This window comes from Telmatherina bonti, assembly GCF_933228915.1.
Source record: "Telmatherina bonti genome assembly, chromosome: 9".
Taxonomy (NCBI): domain Eukaryota; kingdom Metazoa; phylum Chordata; class Actinopteri; order Atheriniformes; family Telmatherinidae; genus Telmatherina; species Telmatherina bonti.
The window spans coordinates 25457721-25472917 of record NC_136627.1 but is presented as its reverse complement, the minus strand read 5'-3'; the positions used below and the strand labels follow the sequence as shown (position 1 = coordinate 25472917).

Below are 15197 nucleotides of genomic sequence, written 5' to 3'. Positions count from 1 at the left end.
TAATTCAGATTTTTCACTGTATCTGTGCTTCCGTGCAAAACAGCTTTATCAAGTAAGTCCAATTTTATTGTCTTGGCAGCAAATCTTAATTCCACTTTACTCCCCAGTAACTCAACTTTAGGAATAATTTTGTATTTGTCCTGGCCAGTAAGACGCTGTCAGATGAGTGGTATTTCATGCAAGCTACCTCCTTCAGTACTTCATCGTTGGACTTGCTTTGGGATTGCATTACAGCAGATTTCAGGGGGCGGAGGAGACCTACGTGTGCACTCAGCTGCAGGCATTCACACAGACATGACTCTGGACTTCAGGCACAGTGCACTCATCTAAGAGATCAAACTGGAGAACTACTGCAAGTGACTGTGGATTTAAAGCTTTTCAATTAAGCTATTTTTGCATTCCTACATGTGCAGCAGGCCTGTTCTCTGCAGCTGTTCAGGTGTGGTGAGGAAAACTATATAATGCACGTTTGTCTGAATTAAAATGTTTCTGCAGTCACTTTTATTAATAATAATTCTGTATTAGAAAAACTACAAAGTGGGATGTAACTAAACTCATTTTCCTCAAATATACTAATCTCTGGCATTTGTGTTTCACTCTTTTCTTTTGATGGAGCTTCACCCTTTTACTACGCTACATGTCAGAGGGAAGCAGCTTTAGATAAGAGTTATATTACAGACTTTTGCATGTAAAAAATGTGCATGCTTTTCCTTGAAAACATCCTGTTTATACATAGACAGCAAAAGCAAGTTTTCAATTTGTGAAGTAAGTAAAGGCACAAAAAACTGTGTGACTAATTTGAGAATCTTTTAAAGCAAGTATAGCAGAATTCCTCAGTCTTTTTAGGAATTCAAGACATGGAAGAAAAAAAAGAAGGAGCTATGGTGTAACAGAATATCTGCAATATGTAGTACTTTAAATACCAAAAAAAAAAAAAAAGAAAAAAAGTGTACATTTATTGGATGTGACATTCCCCTACACCTAAAGTTCAGTGTCTCAACTTGACGCCCCTCTCTCTTCAGGTGGGTTTCATTAATGGCTCAGATCAGAGTGTAGCATCTCCTCAGTGAAGCAGAATGAGTGTGTGTGCCTGCAGCGCTTCATACCTGCGGAGGTGGTTGCTGAGAGCTCTGTTTATTCTGGCTGCCCTGCAGCCGCTGAGTGCTGACTGTCCCAAATCATGTGTCTGTCATGTTCCCGCTGAAGTGCACTGCACCTTCAGGTACCTGACCGCAATACCTGACCACTTCCCAACAGCTGTGGAAAGAATTAACCTCGGGTAAGTGTTCCCGCATTTAGCAGATTGAACAGCTGCATACTCTGGGGGAAGAATCATTACACTGATTTATTTCAACCACAGACAACCAGCACCCATAATGTTACCATCACAAAGGAGCTTCTGTGAACTACTATAAGAAGTATATGGCCTTAAGTTGAACATAAACATAGGCTGACTAAATATTGTTCCAGTTTTTTGATAACTTTACCATATATTTGAACTTTTGGCCGATGAATAAGATAGCTCAGGCTCGAGCTAAAAAGCACCATAAACTGCACACTGTTATTCCAATAGCATAACTGTCAGACATATTTTAAGGTTTCATAAGCTACAATGAATCAAAACTGTTATAATAATTTGAATAGGCACATATTATAACTTGCTCCATATAAGCCAAAATATAGCTTATGATATGAATTATGATTTGAGGTTTACATTATGATAGTGATAGCTAGTTTATTGCCATCTTAACAAGTTAACCCAGACAAGACTAAATGTTTAAAAAAAGAAAATATTATTAAATTACCTAGTACTTCACTTGTTGCATGCTGTGTTGTTTTTTTCAAAATGGCTTTTAACTTTTTTTTAAAGGTGGAGTATGTAAGATATTAGGGAGTTTCAATATTTTCAAAATAAATTAACTAAAAAAATAACTACAATCATAATTAGTAGGTTCCAGTCTGTCCATATTTGATGTGTTATGAAATTACAAGTTTAATTAATGACAAAGACCCTTCTTAAATGTTTACCAGTAAAAAAAGTGTTTTTTGTCATTTGTCATTAATTAAACTTGTAATTTAATAACGCATTAAATATGGAGAGACTGGAACCTACATGTTCAAAAAACTATCTAATTATGATTGTAGTTATTTTATTACTTAATTTATTTTGAAAATATTGAAACTCTTGCATACTCCACCTTTAAAACCTTGTGATAGTTTTATTAGTGAAATATTTTCAGCTGTGGTCCTCACTTAATGGTGTTGTCCATTCCTGAGCCTGATTAGACCCCCTGAAAGCATAAGACCGAGCCAGAAAAGAACATTCTAGCAGCAAACTCTTAATAATAAGTATCCATGTGCAATTTGCTGTTATGGTTGTGTAGTAATTCTGTCAAGAGTCAGTTCTTTAGCTATGGCATCCTGGGGTAAGGCCAGCATCACCACTATTAATAGTAACAGCTGTGCTTTTCCAGTTAAAACAAGTCAATCCCTGAACCTCAAAAAAAGGAGGAAAAAAAAAAACATCTCCTCTTCTGAAATGAATTTCAAGTAAATTCAAGTGTTACCACACCCTGGGCTTTGGGGTCTTGCACAGTCCTGTTTGCTGTACCTGCTAGAAAGATAAAACTCTGATCTTTACTAAAACAACTGAACACAGAACCTAAAGCTTTTCACAAGAAAAACTTTTTTACACTTCTTATTTATTGAAAATGAATAATGAATAAACACTATAATGGTTAAAACAACAAGCACAACTGAATACCACGTTGTTTTCACTAATATTAGTTATCAATAACCATGTGGATAGACAGTATTATGATATTAGATTTTGTCAAGACTGGTCAAATTTCAAAAGAATTATTACATAATTTGAGCAAATCTGAGGCAAGCAACAACCCATACACTGATGCCTAATATGCCAGTAATAAAAGACAAGAGTTTGCAAACACTATGTTGTTTTAACAAATTTCCCTCATTAGACCTATTTTCCTGACTGGCAAAACTGTTTAATTTATGTAATGTCATTGCTTATGTACAAAGATTATATCCTTATGCTAAACAAAAGCCTCATTTTGAAAATTACCTTACAGCCCATTTGTGTATGTTCATAACCTTTAATGAAAACATTTTTGTTTTTAACATTTGCTTTTTCCTAATGCTAAATTTTCAGTCAAGCTGATCATCAATAAGAAAAGCTAAAAACTCTTTTTTTTTTTTTTTTTTTATCTCTGTGCTATTAGGTACAACAGTATATCTATCTTGAGAGAAAATGATCTTTTGGGTTTTGAGAAGTTGGAGCTGTTGATGCTGCATAGCAACACTATACACAGTATTGAAGACAGAGCCTTCCAAGACCTCAAGTCTTTACAGGTAAAATCTGTCTGTGTCAGTCTTTTATGATCAGAATAATGAAATATCTCAAACAAATCAGTATGAGGAAATCATATGGTTCAATAAGTACATGTACACAATGAAATTAAAATATATATATATATATATATATATATCAAGAAAGTATCGCAAGCATTCATAAATAGGTCTCTAATATTGACTTTAGCACTCTTCTAATTTTATTTGGTCTTATTTACGTCTTTCAGAATCAAATTTAAAATCGTTTTAGATGTGTGAAAAGTCCTGTAGTTTGTGAAGCACATCTGCATCGCAAAGTAACGTGGCACAGAATCAAGTTATTTTAGCTCCTCTCAGTCAAGCTGCTAACAGACCTTAATCACTATTAACTTCAGGAAAACACTTTTACTATAATGTTTGTGGTTTTCAGGAGGAGTGGTTTCCCCATTTATGTATTTTAAGTAAACAGTGATCTCAGGATTGTTTGCACTTTCACTGACTACACAGTTTGAGACATTTAATGGTATTTCTAACTTCATTCATTCATTTGTTATTGCTTTGACATCCTGTTCCCACAGGTCCTGAAGATGTCACACAATAAAGTAAGGGAAATCAAGAAAGAGACATTTAAAGGCCTGGGCAGTCTGCTGAGACTCCACATAGACCACAACCACATCAAATTTATCAGCCCAGAGGCTTTCTATGGCCTGACCAGCTTGCAGTTGGTTAATCTGGAGGGCAACCATCTTCAGCAACTCCATCCAGACACATTTATCACCCAGAGACACAACCAGGTTTTTAAGGTCTCCTCAGTAAGAACCATCCACCTGTCAGACAACTTCCTGACCACTCTTCCTGCAGATATTTTCACTGGATGCAGTCAATTAGAAAACGTCTTCCTCCACGGCAACCCTTGGATGTGCGATTGCCGAATGGAGTGGTTCTCCATGTGGGCACAGAGGAAAACAGGTGAGGAGGGTATTGGTGATTTCTAGTGTTTTCAAAGTATTTGGAAACATTTTAGATTATCTTTAAAGCATTTAGAACCTCCTTTTTGTGAACATAGATTATGTGGTTGGGCGTATCACGTTTGAAAAGATGTTCCGCTTAGATTTCTGGAGTCATATGGTTTTCTCCTTAAGAATGGGGATTCAGTTTTACCCGAGGTCAAAAAGGCATATCCATTACAAACATATCAATCTTTTCAGAGACAACATTAAAGTCAGTGATCCTTTATTTTCATCACAAAGGCTACAGCAAACTTTCAAGATGGAGAAGAACAGAACTCATAACTTCATGCTATGATTTAGTTATTGCAAAAGGTTGCTTAAAAATTAGTTTTATTTGGGGATGACAGTCTTTTCTGGCTCACGTGTTTTACTGCTCAGTTTAGATTTTTCTGACCTATTATGTTAAAACTGTAAAAGGTTTTTAAATCCATTCCACCAACTAAACACTGAACTACTTGCTAATTATTTCCAGGTGTGCTGAAATGCAAGCGAGACAGGAGGTATCCAGGAGGCCAGCTGTGTCCTGTTTGTGAAAATCCCGCCTCTAACCACAACAGTCTGCTATCCCTGCTCCGCAGTGATGCCTTTACATGTATGAAACCCTGGATCAAACCCCATCTCAAGCAGAAAAACATTAGCCTGGAGGAGGGGGACTTCACTCCAGTTTCTCCAAAGGACTTCATTGCCCCGCTAGGCTCCATACAAATGAACCTGACTGATGTGTTTCACAATGATGCAAGTCTGTCCTGCACTGTCCGTAGACCCACGGCTTTTGAAAACCTGAGTCAAAGTTTGGAGGAGGAGCAAGGAAACAATATGACTGCACTTGTCACTGGGATAACTACATATTTGGTGTGTAACACTGACTATGACCACGCCCAACAACTGTGGCAGATTCTTGCCACTTACAGTAACTCTCCGATGAAGCTGGAAAGAGGTTTAATGCTGGCAAGGGTACCAGAAATGGTGTACAGATACAGTCAGATAAAGGACAGAGAGGAAGGAATTATCACAAACATTGAGGCTGAGATCAAAGCATCTCCTGCATGGTTAATGCAGGGAGAAGTGAGCCTCCAGCTTGACCGTACTACTACCACCTATTCTACTCTGCACATTAAGTACCAATCTGTGGTCAACTTGCGTGTGGAAAGTTCTGCACCTAAAAAGGACCGCTACTCCTGGACAATGATCAAGCGAGATAATCAAACCAAGACGGAGCACACTGTAATTACAGGTGGGAATTACAGATTTATTCTAGTAAACTAGCTGGTCAGTGATATGACCTTCACTTCAGTGTACATTTGTGTAAAACAAAATGCTTATGTTATACAATTTTTTATAAAGATAGAATTGCAATTTCTGGAAAAAAACAAAAGCCCATATTAAAAACCCCAAAACCCCAAAGATAAAGAATATCTAATTTGTTTTGAAAAGCATAATTATTCTAATGAAACATTTACTTCTAATACAGGTGGTGTGGTACTGTTGAGCTGTCAAATCCAGGGTGAACCAAAACCTCTGATGGAGTGGATATTACCAGATGGAAGTAAGGTTAGAGCTCCCTACTCCAGTGAGGACAGGAGGATCATAATCACAGCTGAAGGAACATTAACTATTCGTGGTGCAGATTCCTCTGACACTGGTTTGTACTGGTGCATTGCAACAAACTACCTGGATGCAGATATTCTCACATTTCGAGTGACAGTTCTTTCTCCTGATGTGGAAGAAACCGAGGTCAACAGTCTTCAGATCTCAAAGTCACTTGGTGAACATCTGGTACTTGACTGTAGCTCCTCTGGGAGTCCTAAGGCCTCAGTTTCCTGGGTTCTTCCTGACCACTCAGTCCTGGACAAGTCCCAAGGGAACAGAAATGTGTTTGGCAATGGAACACTGTTTATTCATGGTCTCACTGAGAGGGATCGGGGATTTTATAGGTGTTTAGTTGCTAATCAAATGGGAGTTGACCTGCTTGTGTCTCAGGTGACACTCAATGAAGAAAGGCGTGAGGATGTGACCGCCTTGGAGCAGGAAGGGTCAGGGATAGTGACGGAGAATTCTATCCTGACAGAAAACACAGTCAACCTCAGAGAGATCCCTTCCTCCAGTCTTTCTGAAAGAACTAGTCAAGAATCCAGGACTGTCACCTCAGATCGACCTTACCCTAAACCCAGATTACTGGACAGAGGCAGTTCAGGAGGTAGACTGGGACAAAAAAGGAGGGGGGTGACTCGCAACAGACATATTTGGAGTAGTAGGGTTTTTAGTAAAGCTTCCAGGAAAGTAGACCCACAGAAATTTGCTGAACTTATGAAAAAAGCTCATCATGTATCTAGATTAAAGGATGACACAGAGAATACGGGAGTAACACAGCAAAACCCTCATACTAGATTTTCTGGTGATGATGAAATGGGCTCTGGTGGGGGTCCTTATGAAGACCATCTTTCTATAGTCCAAAGGATAGTTGACCCAACTGCAGAAACAACAGCAACCACACAGAAAGGAGAGAGTCATATTTTAACAACAATGGAGGTAAAGCAAGTTGCTGACACAGAAAGTGCATTCAGCTATGATGACTATTTAAGTAAAATTAAAGAAAACATTAGCACGCCGTCAGTGTATAGCTACATGCTGTCTGATTCCACACCAGTGAATACCATATTCACACACCTGCCAAGTTCTGTTGATACAACAGAGATTTATGCCCTGGAAAGAACCAGCAGTGCACCTCTAAATATACAACCAGTCACTGCACAATTTACTTTGATGGAAAATGAACAAGAAACTCAACCCAAGTTTTCAGGAGAGCCCACTGCAGAGACAGAAACATTCACAGACACAGCACTCTCCTTCACTACAGACCCTAATGTCATTACCGTGAGAGATAGTCCAAGCTCAGTGGAACTGGTCATCCACACAGATCCTGAAAGTCAGACCACATTCACAGCAATCACCACTACAGAGAAACAGCAGGACGAGATCACGTTCCACACTACCCAGACGATAAAATCCCCCCGACTCTCTGCAGGATCCACAATCATTTCCCAGCAGCAGATCCATATCCTTCCACGCAAGAACGGCAGAGGAAAGGGTGGCCGGAGGATTCTCCATGGTCGCAGAAGGATAATTAAACCCAACAGGATCACAGACATTCAGTCCATCATAAATAGACTCAAACAGCCCTCTATGAAAAAGGAAGAAAATACCTCAGTGCCAATGCAAATTGATCTGACCACAGGTAGGAGAAGTTGTTCTGAGGATTCGGTTTGTGCCATATGTTCAATATATTAGCAATTACTGATTTTTTTTCTTTCTTTTTGTAAATCTGTGCATGTCCTCATCTTTTCTCAGACAGTGACCGTGATGAAGACAGTAAGAAGGCAGTGAAGGCTAATGTGCATCTCGTTACACCCACAGCATCATCCAATGCATTTCCAAGGAAAACAGAGAGACCTGCCACAATACAAAAAACTACTTCAAGTGACCCCCTCAATCACACTGAGTCCAGATCAGAGATTTCAACTGACTATATAACATCTGCTGATGACCCTGAGAATGGTCCTACAGTCAATCCAATTTTGACTATATATAAATTACCATCAAAAACCACCACATTCACCACTACAACTGCCTCTAAGGTTATCCGTGGAAGGATCCCATGGAGCAGACTGTTTGGAGGCAGAGATAGGAAAAAGATACTCGACAGGCTAAAGAGGCCACCCACCCCACCAAAACCTATGACTACAGCTCAAACTACAATAGTGACCCCATCTGCAACCACTGCTGTGATGCCCACCACTACCTCAAATTCATTGCTTCAATCTGAGACTCCATCCACCCATTCATCTGTACATATACAGAGCAAAGAGGCTTCATTAGATGATGACTATGGACGTTTATCTTCTGCTGATTTTGAATTTACAACACTGGGGCCAAGCTTACAACATAGAACTACTACAAGTTCACCTCATTACTCCAGTTTTTCCACCACTACTGAAACAGCTGTAGAATTACAGACTCTGCCCTCTCCACCAACTGTTAAGCCACATGCAGCAGAAAATCCTGATGAATCATGGTCATCTGGCTCTGGGGGACTACCTGATAACTTGTTTGTAATTAGACATAGACCTGGTGGAACGAGGAGAAGACAGGGGCGCAGAAAGAGGCCTTTTGGAGGTAGAAGACCATTCAGGAAACCTGGAATTGCTAGAGCAACTCATACTTCTACAACTGTGGTTTCAACCACAGAGGTAACAACAATAGAAACTACAGTGAAGGCAAGCACACAATCTCAAAAGATTGTTTCTCTTTACGATCCCATGCACACACCACCTAGAAAAGAAGACATAATCACACTTGAGGCTTCTATTGATGAAACATCTGCAGAAATTGACTCGCATGTTGAATTTGAATGGGCATCCAGTAGTTTATCTACCTACACAACTGGCAAAACTCCAGTCATCACATCTACGACTGATAAACCTTCTTCTCCACTAGTGCCTGCTAAAACAATGCAACCTTACACAACAGCTCAGGCAGGATCCCACCGGAACATCAGACCACCAATACAGAAAAAGGATGAAGACACCAATCGCAGGCCACCAGCTAGGAGAATCCGACCTTCAATGCAAAGTAATGGTGCCAGAGGCAATGCTGATGAAGGCCTCACCTTTGACACAATTACCATCTTTACAGCTGAGCAAGGATACAATACCCCTATACCAAACAACAAGAAAATACACATCTCTACAATAACTCATGACAGTGGCAACCTTGACACCACTGCAAGTACTCCTCAGGTAGCACTCACTACAAAGGCCATGACAAAAAAGCCAAGTGTAGTTGGTGGAAATGCAGCTAGCTTTACCGTTTTGTCAAACTCAGATGCTTTCCTACCATGTGAGGCTGTTGGAAACCCGCAACCAGTGATAACTTGGAAACGTTTGTCCTCAGGCAGAGGTACATTCACAATTTAACATTTTTTCATATTGTTACAGTATAAAATATTTTAAAGTACTTGAAACTAAATGATCAAAATGCTGAGTAATGTAAAAATAACATTCTTATATTCTTGCAACTTTCAATACTACCTGACAATGTTATGTTAGGCTAATGTCAGACACCTGCTATTTCAATAAGCTTTTAACCTTGTAAATGTATGATTTTCCAGTACTGAAATTCTGCATTAGATTGCATATTTGTCATAAAAAATGTAAATATAGATGATCACAGAATTAAGAGAATCAGTGTTTAATCAATTGTTCTTTGCCAATAATAAATTAAGTAATTTGTATAGTTTTTGTACATTTTTAACTGAATGTTTTTTGGGTTTTTTTTGTCCCCCTAGAGAGCACAATGACCATTAAGGAAAGGATGGGCAAGTTTGAGGTGTTGAGCAATGGAACCCTGTCTATCCACAATGCTAACATGAAGGACAGAGGCCAGTATCTTTGTCTTGCAGAGAATGACCATGGAACAGATAAACTTTTTGTCACCCTCTCTGTGGTAGCCTACCCTTCACGTATCCTGGAGCCAAAAATGCGAGAGATTAAATCTCATACAGGAAATACAGCAGAGATGACGTGTAAAGCCGAAGGCCGGCCTATACCCACAATTTCCTGGATCTTAGCTAATAGGACCCAAGTCAGGGGTCAAAACACAGAGAATGGAAGAGTATCTCTATCTTCTGAGGGGACTCTGATCATTAAGGATGTGTCTGTGTATGATAGAGGTTATTATAAATGTATTACCAGTAATCCGGCTGGAGCTGATACTGCTACAGTCCGACTACAAGTGGTGGCAGCTCCACCCGGCATTATAGAAGAGAAACGTCAGCACCTGAAAGCAGTTGTGATGCAAAGCTTGTGGCTACCTTGCACTGGCAATGGTACCCCTCATCCCACTATTCACTGGGTCCTCCAAGATGGATCAGTAGTTCGATCTAACAGACGTACCAGCAACAAAAGGATATCAGTGTATGAGAATGGAACTCTTCTTATCAAAGATGTGACCTTAGTGGATAGTGGAAAATATGAATGTATCGCTACCAGCTCTACTGGTTCAGAGCGAAGGGTGGTGACTCTGAAAGTAGAAACACAAGTATCTGCACCTCACATAGTGGAGACTTCTAAAGATGTCACAGAGTTGTCTTTTGGGGATCAGTTGAGGCTAAACTGTTCAGCAACAGGAGATCCTAAGCCAAGAATCATCTGGAGGCTACCTTCAAAAGCTGTCGTTGACTATTGGCACAGGTAAATCATACCTATCGCTGATCATTTAAGTAGCACTAATGCACAAACATTAATTTTTTAAAAGGCATTTACAATATATCCATATTCAGAGTTAAAGTAAAATATTGTGAACATTTTGTAGGAAAGGAGAGAAAGTTTTCTTAAAAATATGAGACTTCGCTGAACTTACAAAATGAATATTCATTCTTGTTTTTGTACGAAAAGTCAAGAATGTGCATCTGCAATCAAAAAATGTCCCATAAAAGACATTTTGCTTTCATCTTCACATCTTTGTCTTAGGTTAAACCAGGCTTTAAGTTGTAAGTACCTTCTAAGTTGTCTCCTTAAATCAAAGAACAATGGAGACACAGGGAATCATTTTGAGAATAAAATACTGAGCTCCAACATACTTAGTGCATTATTAAACTCAGTCAAATTGAAATGTAAATGAAAAAAAACATAAGCAGTTCGATTTTTAAAGTCTTTGAAAATGTTTCAGTCTTTCCCTTCAGAGTGCATTGTTAAAATAAATGTATAATTAAAATTGTGTATGAAAATCTAAAGATCTTTTTTTTTTCTTTAACACAGTTCCAGGACGGGCAGCAGAATTCAGGCTCTGGAAAATGGTACTCTTATTGTAAACACAGTAAGTGATAAAGATGCTGGGGACTATATTTGTGTGGCACGAAGTACAATTGGTGATGATCTTCAACTTATGAGAGTCAGCATATCAATGAAGCCAGCCAAAATAGAGCCTAAGCTCTATGGGAAGAAACAAGTGTCTTATGGTAATGACTTCAAGGTAGACTGTAAAGCCTCAGGAGCACCAAAGCCAGAAATTTCTTGGGGTCTACCAGATGGTACAGTGGTCAACACTGCTCTGCAATCTGATGCCAGCAATAGAGGAGGACGAGCACGACGCTTTACCCTGTTTGAGAATGGAACACTTTATGTAAACCAGGTAAACAACCAAACTAAACATAAACTTGAACAAAGCGCATTATAAAGATTTTCAGTATATAACCAGTGCCGTGTTTGTTCAGGTTGGAAAATCAGAAGAAGGCGATTACACCTGCTATGCCGAGAATCAGGTGGGAAAAGACGAGATGCATGTACACATCACCGTGGTTACAGCAGCACCCAAGATACATCCACCTAGCAGGAGCCATGCCAGGGTGAGGCCTAGAGGGAATATTCGCTTTGACTGTGAAGCATTTGGGGAGCCTAAACCCAAGATCCTGTGGATGCTTCCCACCAATGATGTAATAGCAGCATCAAATGAACACTACTTAATGCATGTCAATGGTTCTCTGGATATCAGGGATGTGACGCTAATGGATGGAGGGGAATATGTTTGTATTGCTCGCAATCCTGGAGGAGAACACAGAAAAGTTTATAAATTGGACATAGATGGAAATCCGCCTGTGATCAATGGATACCAACAGAATAGGACTGTAATTAAGGATGTAGCCCCAAAACACTCCAGGAAACTTATAAACTGCAAAGCTGAGGGTGATCCCACTCCATCTATCACTTGGATTATGCCTGATAACATATTTCTGAAAGCACCATATTTTGGCAGCAGAATTAATGTCCACCATAACGGGACACTGGAAATTCGTAATGTGCGACCTACAGATATGGCAGAGTTTGTTTGCTTGGCAAGAAACAATGGGGGTGAAGCAGCATTGGTAGTACAGCTGGAGGTTACCAGCATGCTCCGGAGGCCAATCTTCAAGAATCCTTTCATTGAACGTATTGTGTCTTGGATTGGGAAACCCACAATTTTGAATTGTTCTGCTGATGGACACCCGATCCCAGAAATTATTTGGACTTTGCCCAACGGGACATTGTTAAATGGTGGATCCAGCCAAAGTTCACGCCACCAACTTGGTGATGATGGGACTTTAGTCATCTACAGCTCTCAGAAAGAAGATTCCGGGAAGTACCGATGTGGTGCCAAGAATTTCTTGGGTTATATTGAGAAGCTGATTGTTCTGAACATTGTGCAGAAACCTTACATCTTGACAAGGCCTAAGGGTGTAATACGCAGCATGTCAAGGGAACCTCTGTTCCTTCACTGTCTATCAGATGGAAGTCCCAGACCAACAATCTACTGGACCATTCCAGGTGGCCACACTCTTACCAGACCTCAAGTACTTGGGCGTTATCAGCTGCTAGGAAATGGTACTCTAATCGTTCAAGACACCACTCTACATGATCGGGGAAACTACATATGCAGGGCTCGTAATGATGCTGGAGAGGCGATGCTCACCGTCCCCGTTAGTATTATTGCTTATCCTCCACGAATCACTGCAGGGCCAGTTTCTAATGTGAGAGCAGTAACTGGAACACCACTCCAGCTCAACTGTGCTGCCTCTGGGATCCCAAAGCCAGAGATAAGCTGGGAACTTCCTGATCATTCAGTTCTGTCAGCAGCTGAGCAGGGACAACCTCTGGGTAGTGAGTTGCTTCACCCTCAGGGCACACTTATCATCCAAAAGCCCACGATATCAGACTCTGGTTTATATAAGTGCTTAGCAAAGAACTATCTCGGTACAGACTCAAAAGGCACATATGTTCTTGTAGTTTAAAAGAGGACAATATATCTGAATTCATTCAATTCATTCATTCATTATCCTAACCGCTTAGTCCAATGAAGGGTCACGGGGAAGCTGGAGCCTATCCCAGCTGTCTTTGAGCGAAAGACGAGGAACACCCTGGACAGCTCGCCAGTCCATCGCAGGAATATATCTGAATTTAATAAGAGATATTGAAACTATACTTTGTGTTCATGATATCTAACACATGGATTTGTGGAAATTATAACTTCTGGGGTAAAAAAAAAAAATAAATAAAAGGAAAGAAAACAAAAAAGAGAGCAGTAAAAGAAGAAAAGGAAGAAAATACATTTTTAAAGGAGATTTTTTATTCTATTTATAACCAAAATACCAGGGCCTGGAGCTACCAAGTTGTTATTGTAACTCAAAAAGAGCATATGGTAATCAGTATTTTAAAGGGGTCTCAGTAGAATTGGTTGACTTGGGAACAAAGGGGCCAGTGCTAAATGCTAAGCCGAAAGTGGTTTGTCTGACCAGACATTAAGCATAATTTAATATCATGGGCAGAGATACTGTTACAATGCAAACAGATAGGAAAAGAAAATAAATCTGTAACAGATTTAGAGAAAGAAACAGAGTTTTGACTCCATTCGGGCGTTCCACAGCCGCTGTTGATATCATGGCACATTTCTTTGTCATTTGAGGACAAATTGAAAAGACAACAGGCATGGTATTTTGAAATATGTTTTAAAGGCAATTCAGTGAATTTTACAGCTTTGCTCTAGAAATATATGAGGCTTGTCTTACACTGGAGACATATCTGCATGGACAGTACCATACTTTCGTCCCAGAATCAGATTTACTCATTGTAGTTTTTGTATTGTTTGTCAATTTAAAAGAGATGTCTGTTTTCAGTATCAGTTTTACTCAAATGTAAACAATCAATTTGTTGTGTTACACGCAAAGATTTACAGTAATGTCATAAATTATGCTACTCTATTCTAATACATTGTATTTATGTATATATTTGTAGTATCTAATTATTCAGAGTGGAAGAAAAGATTAAATGAAGAGTAAATATTGCTCATCTCTTGTAACTCTTTATTTGTACGATACTTAAAATCTCACTTGTCCAAATCATATAATTTACCAGTAGACTAATAAAATGTTGTCATGAAGATCATTGGAATTATTCAGTTGCACCTCACCTCAAGAGGAGGTTGCGAGTCTGGCTGATATTGTAATCGTCCAGGCAGAGTTTGAGTTTTCCAGCTGTGAAAACACCCAACATTTTAGTGTGCAGAACCCACAGGGGACGCTTTGATTTTCGTAGGTGATGGTGTGCTGATTTTACTACCCTCTTGCAAGCTGATCTGAATGAGGAAAGAGAGGTTAAAGACAGAAGAGGGAATACTTTTATGAGACGAGACTTTAATTAGGAAAATGGATGTTATGGTAAAAAAAGAAATCTGTATAAAAATGAAAGACACTTCATGCAAGACCAAATTTAACTGAAATATTTCACTATGAAATAATTTATTTCAACACATATATTTGACTGACAATTTCTATTTGTTCTGAGGAATTATTTACATGCAAATTGTATCTTAAGATATATAACCTGTGCCTAAAGAATAACAACTGGAAGCAATTTCACAAAGTAAATTGCACCATTTGTGGGTAATGGTGCACCTTCCGTTGCACAAGGCCTAAAAATGCTGTCACTTTTCACTTTCTGTGAAAAAAAACAACAAAAAAAAAAGTTTTGTCTTGTTTAACTCCATTGATGAGACTGAGAAAATCACGTTTGTATTAATGTTTGTTTTTTCCCATTTACTGAACGAATCGTAATGTTTGACAATGTTCCTGAATTATAATAATCTGAATATTGGCTTTAATCTGGTGTCAGAGCATGAACACATTCACCAAACAGGATTCAATTAATTTACAGTGGTTTTTCAGTGTCTGAAAACTGCTTTTTAATAGAGACTCAGGAGAGGTCGGTGGTCATTTTTTAGATGTATGTTCTAATAAATCAGTTTTTTCGG

The 15197-nt window shown here is 39.1% G+C and overlaps 1 protein-coding gene across 1 annotated transcript; it reads left to right on the top strand.

Moving 5' to 3' along the window:
- The first annotated feature begins 306 nt into the window (after positions 1 to 306).
- igsf10 (immunoglobulin superfamily, member 10) lies at positions 307 to 14643 on the top strand. Its single transcript, XM_079246748.1, has 10 exons — positions 307 to 439; positions 1023 to 1279; positions 3243 to 3372; positions 3930 to 4320; positions 4834 to 5595; positions 5833 to 7596; positions 7710 to 9317; positions 9706 to 10609; positions 11177 to 11549; positions 11632 to 14643. Exons 2-10 carry the CDS (start codon positions 1077 to 1079, stop codon positions 13180 to 13182), a joined length of 7686 nt encoding a protein of 2561 aa, XP_079102874.1. The 5' UTR covers positions 307 to 439; positions 1023 to 1076; the 3' UTR covers positions 13183 to 14643.
- The last annotated feature ends 554 nt before the right edge of the window (positions 14644 to 15197 follow it).

What these genes read in the sequence shown, in the direction of transcription:
- igsf10 (XM_079246748.1), top strand. Translation starts at nt 1,077, where the DNA reads ATGAGTGTGTGTGCCTGCAGCGCTTCATACCTGCGGAGGTGGTTGCTG. An exon ending in GTGGAAAGAATTAACCTCGG is followed by an intron (nt 1,280 to 3,242) that starts GTAAGTGTTCCC and finishes CTGTGCTATTAG; the next exon opens with GTACAACAGTATATCTATCT. An exon ending in GGAGCACACTGTAATTACAG is followed by an intron (nt 5,596 to 5,832) that starts GTGGGAATTACA and finishes CTTCTAATACAG; the next exon opens with GTGGTGTGGTACTGTTGAGC.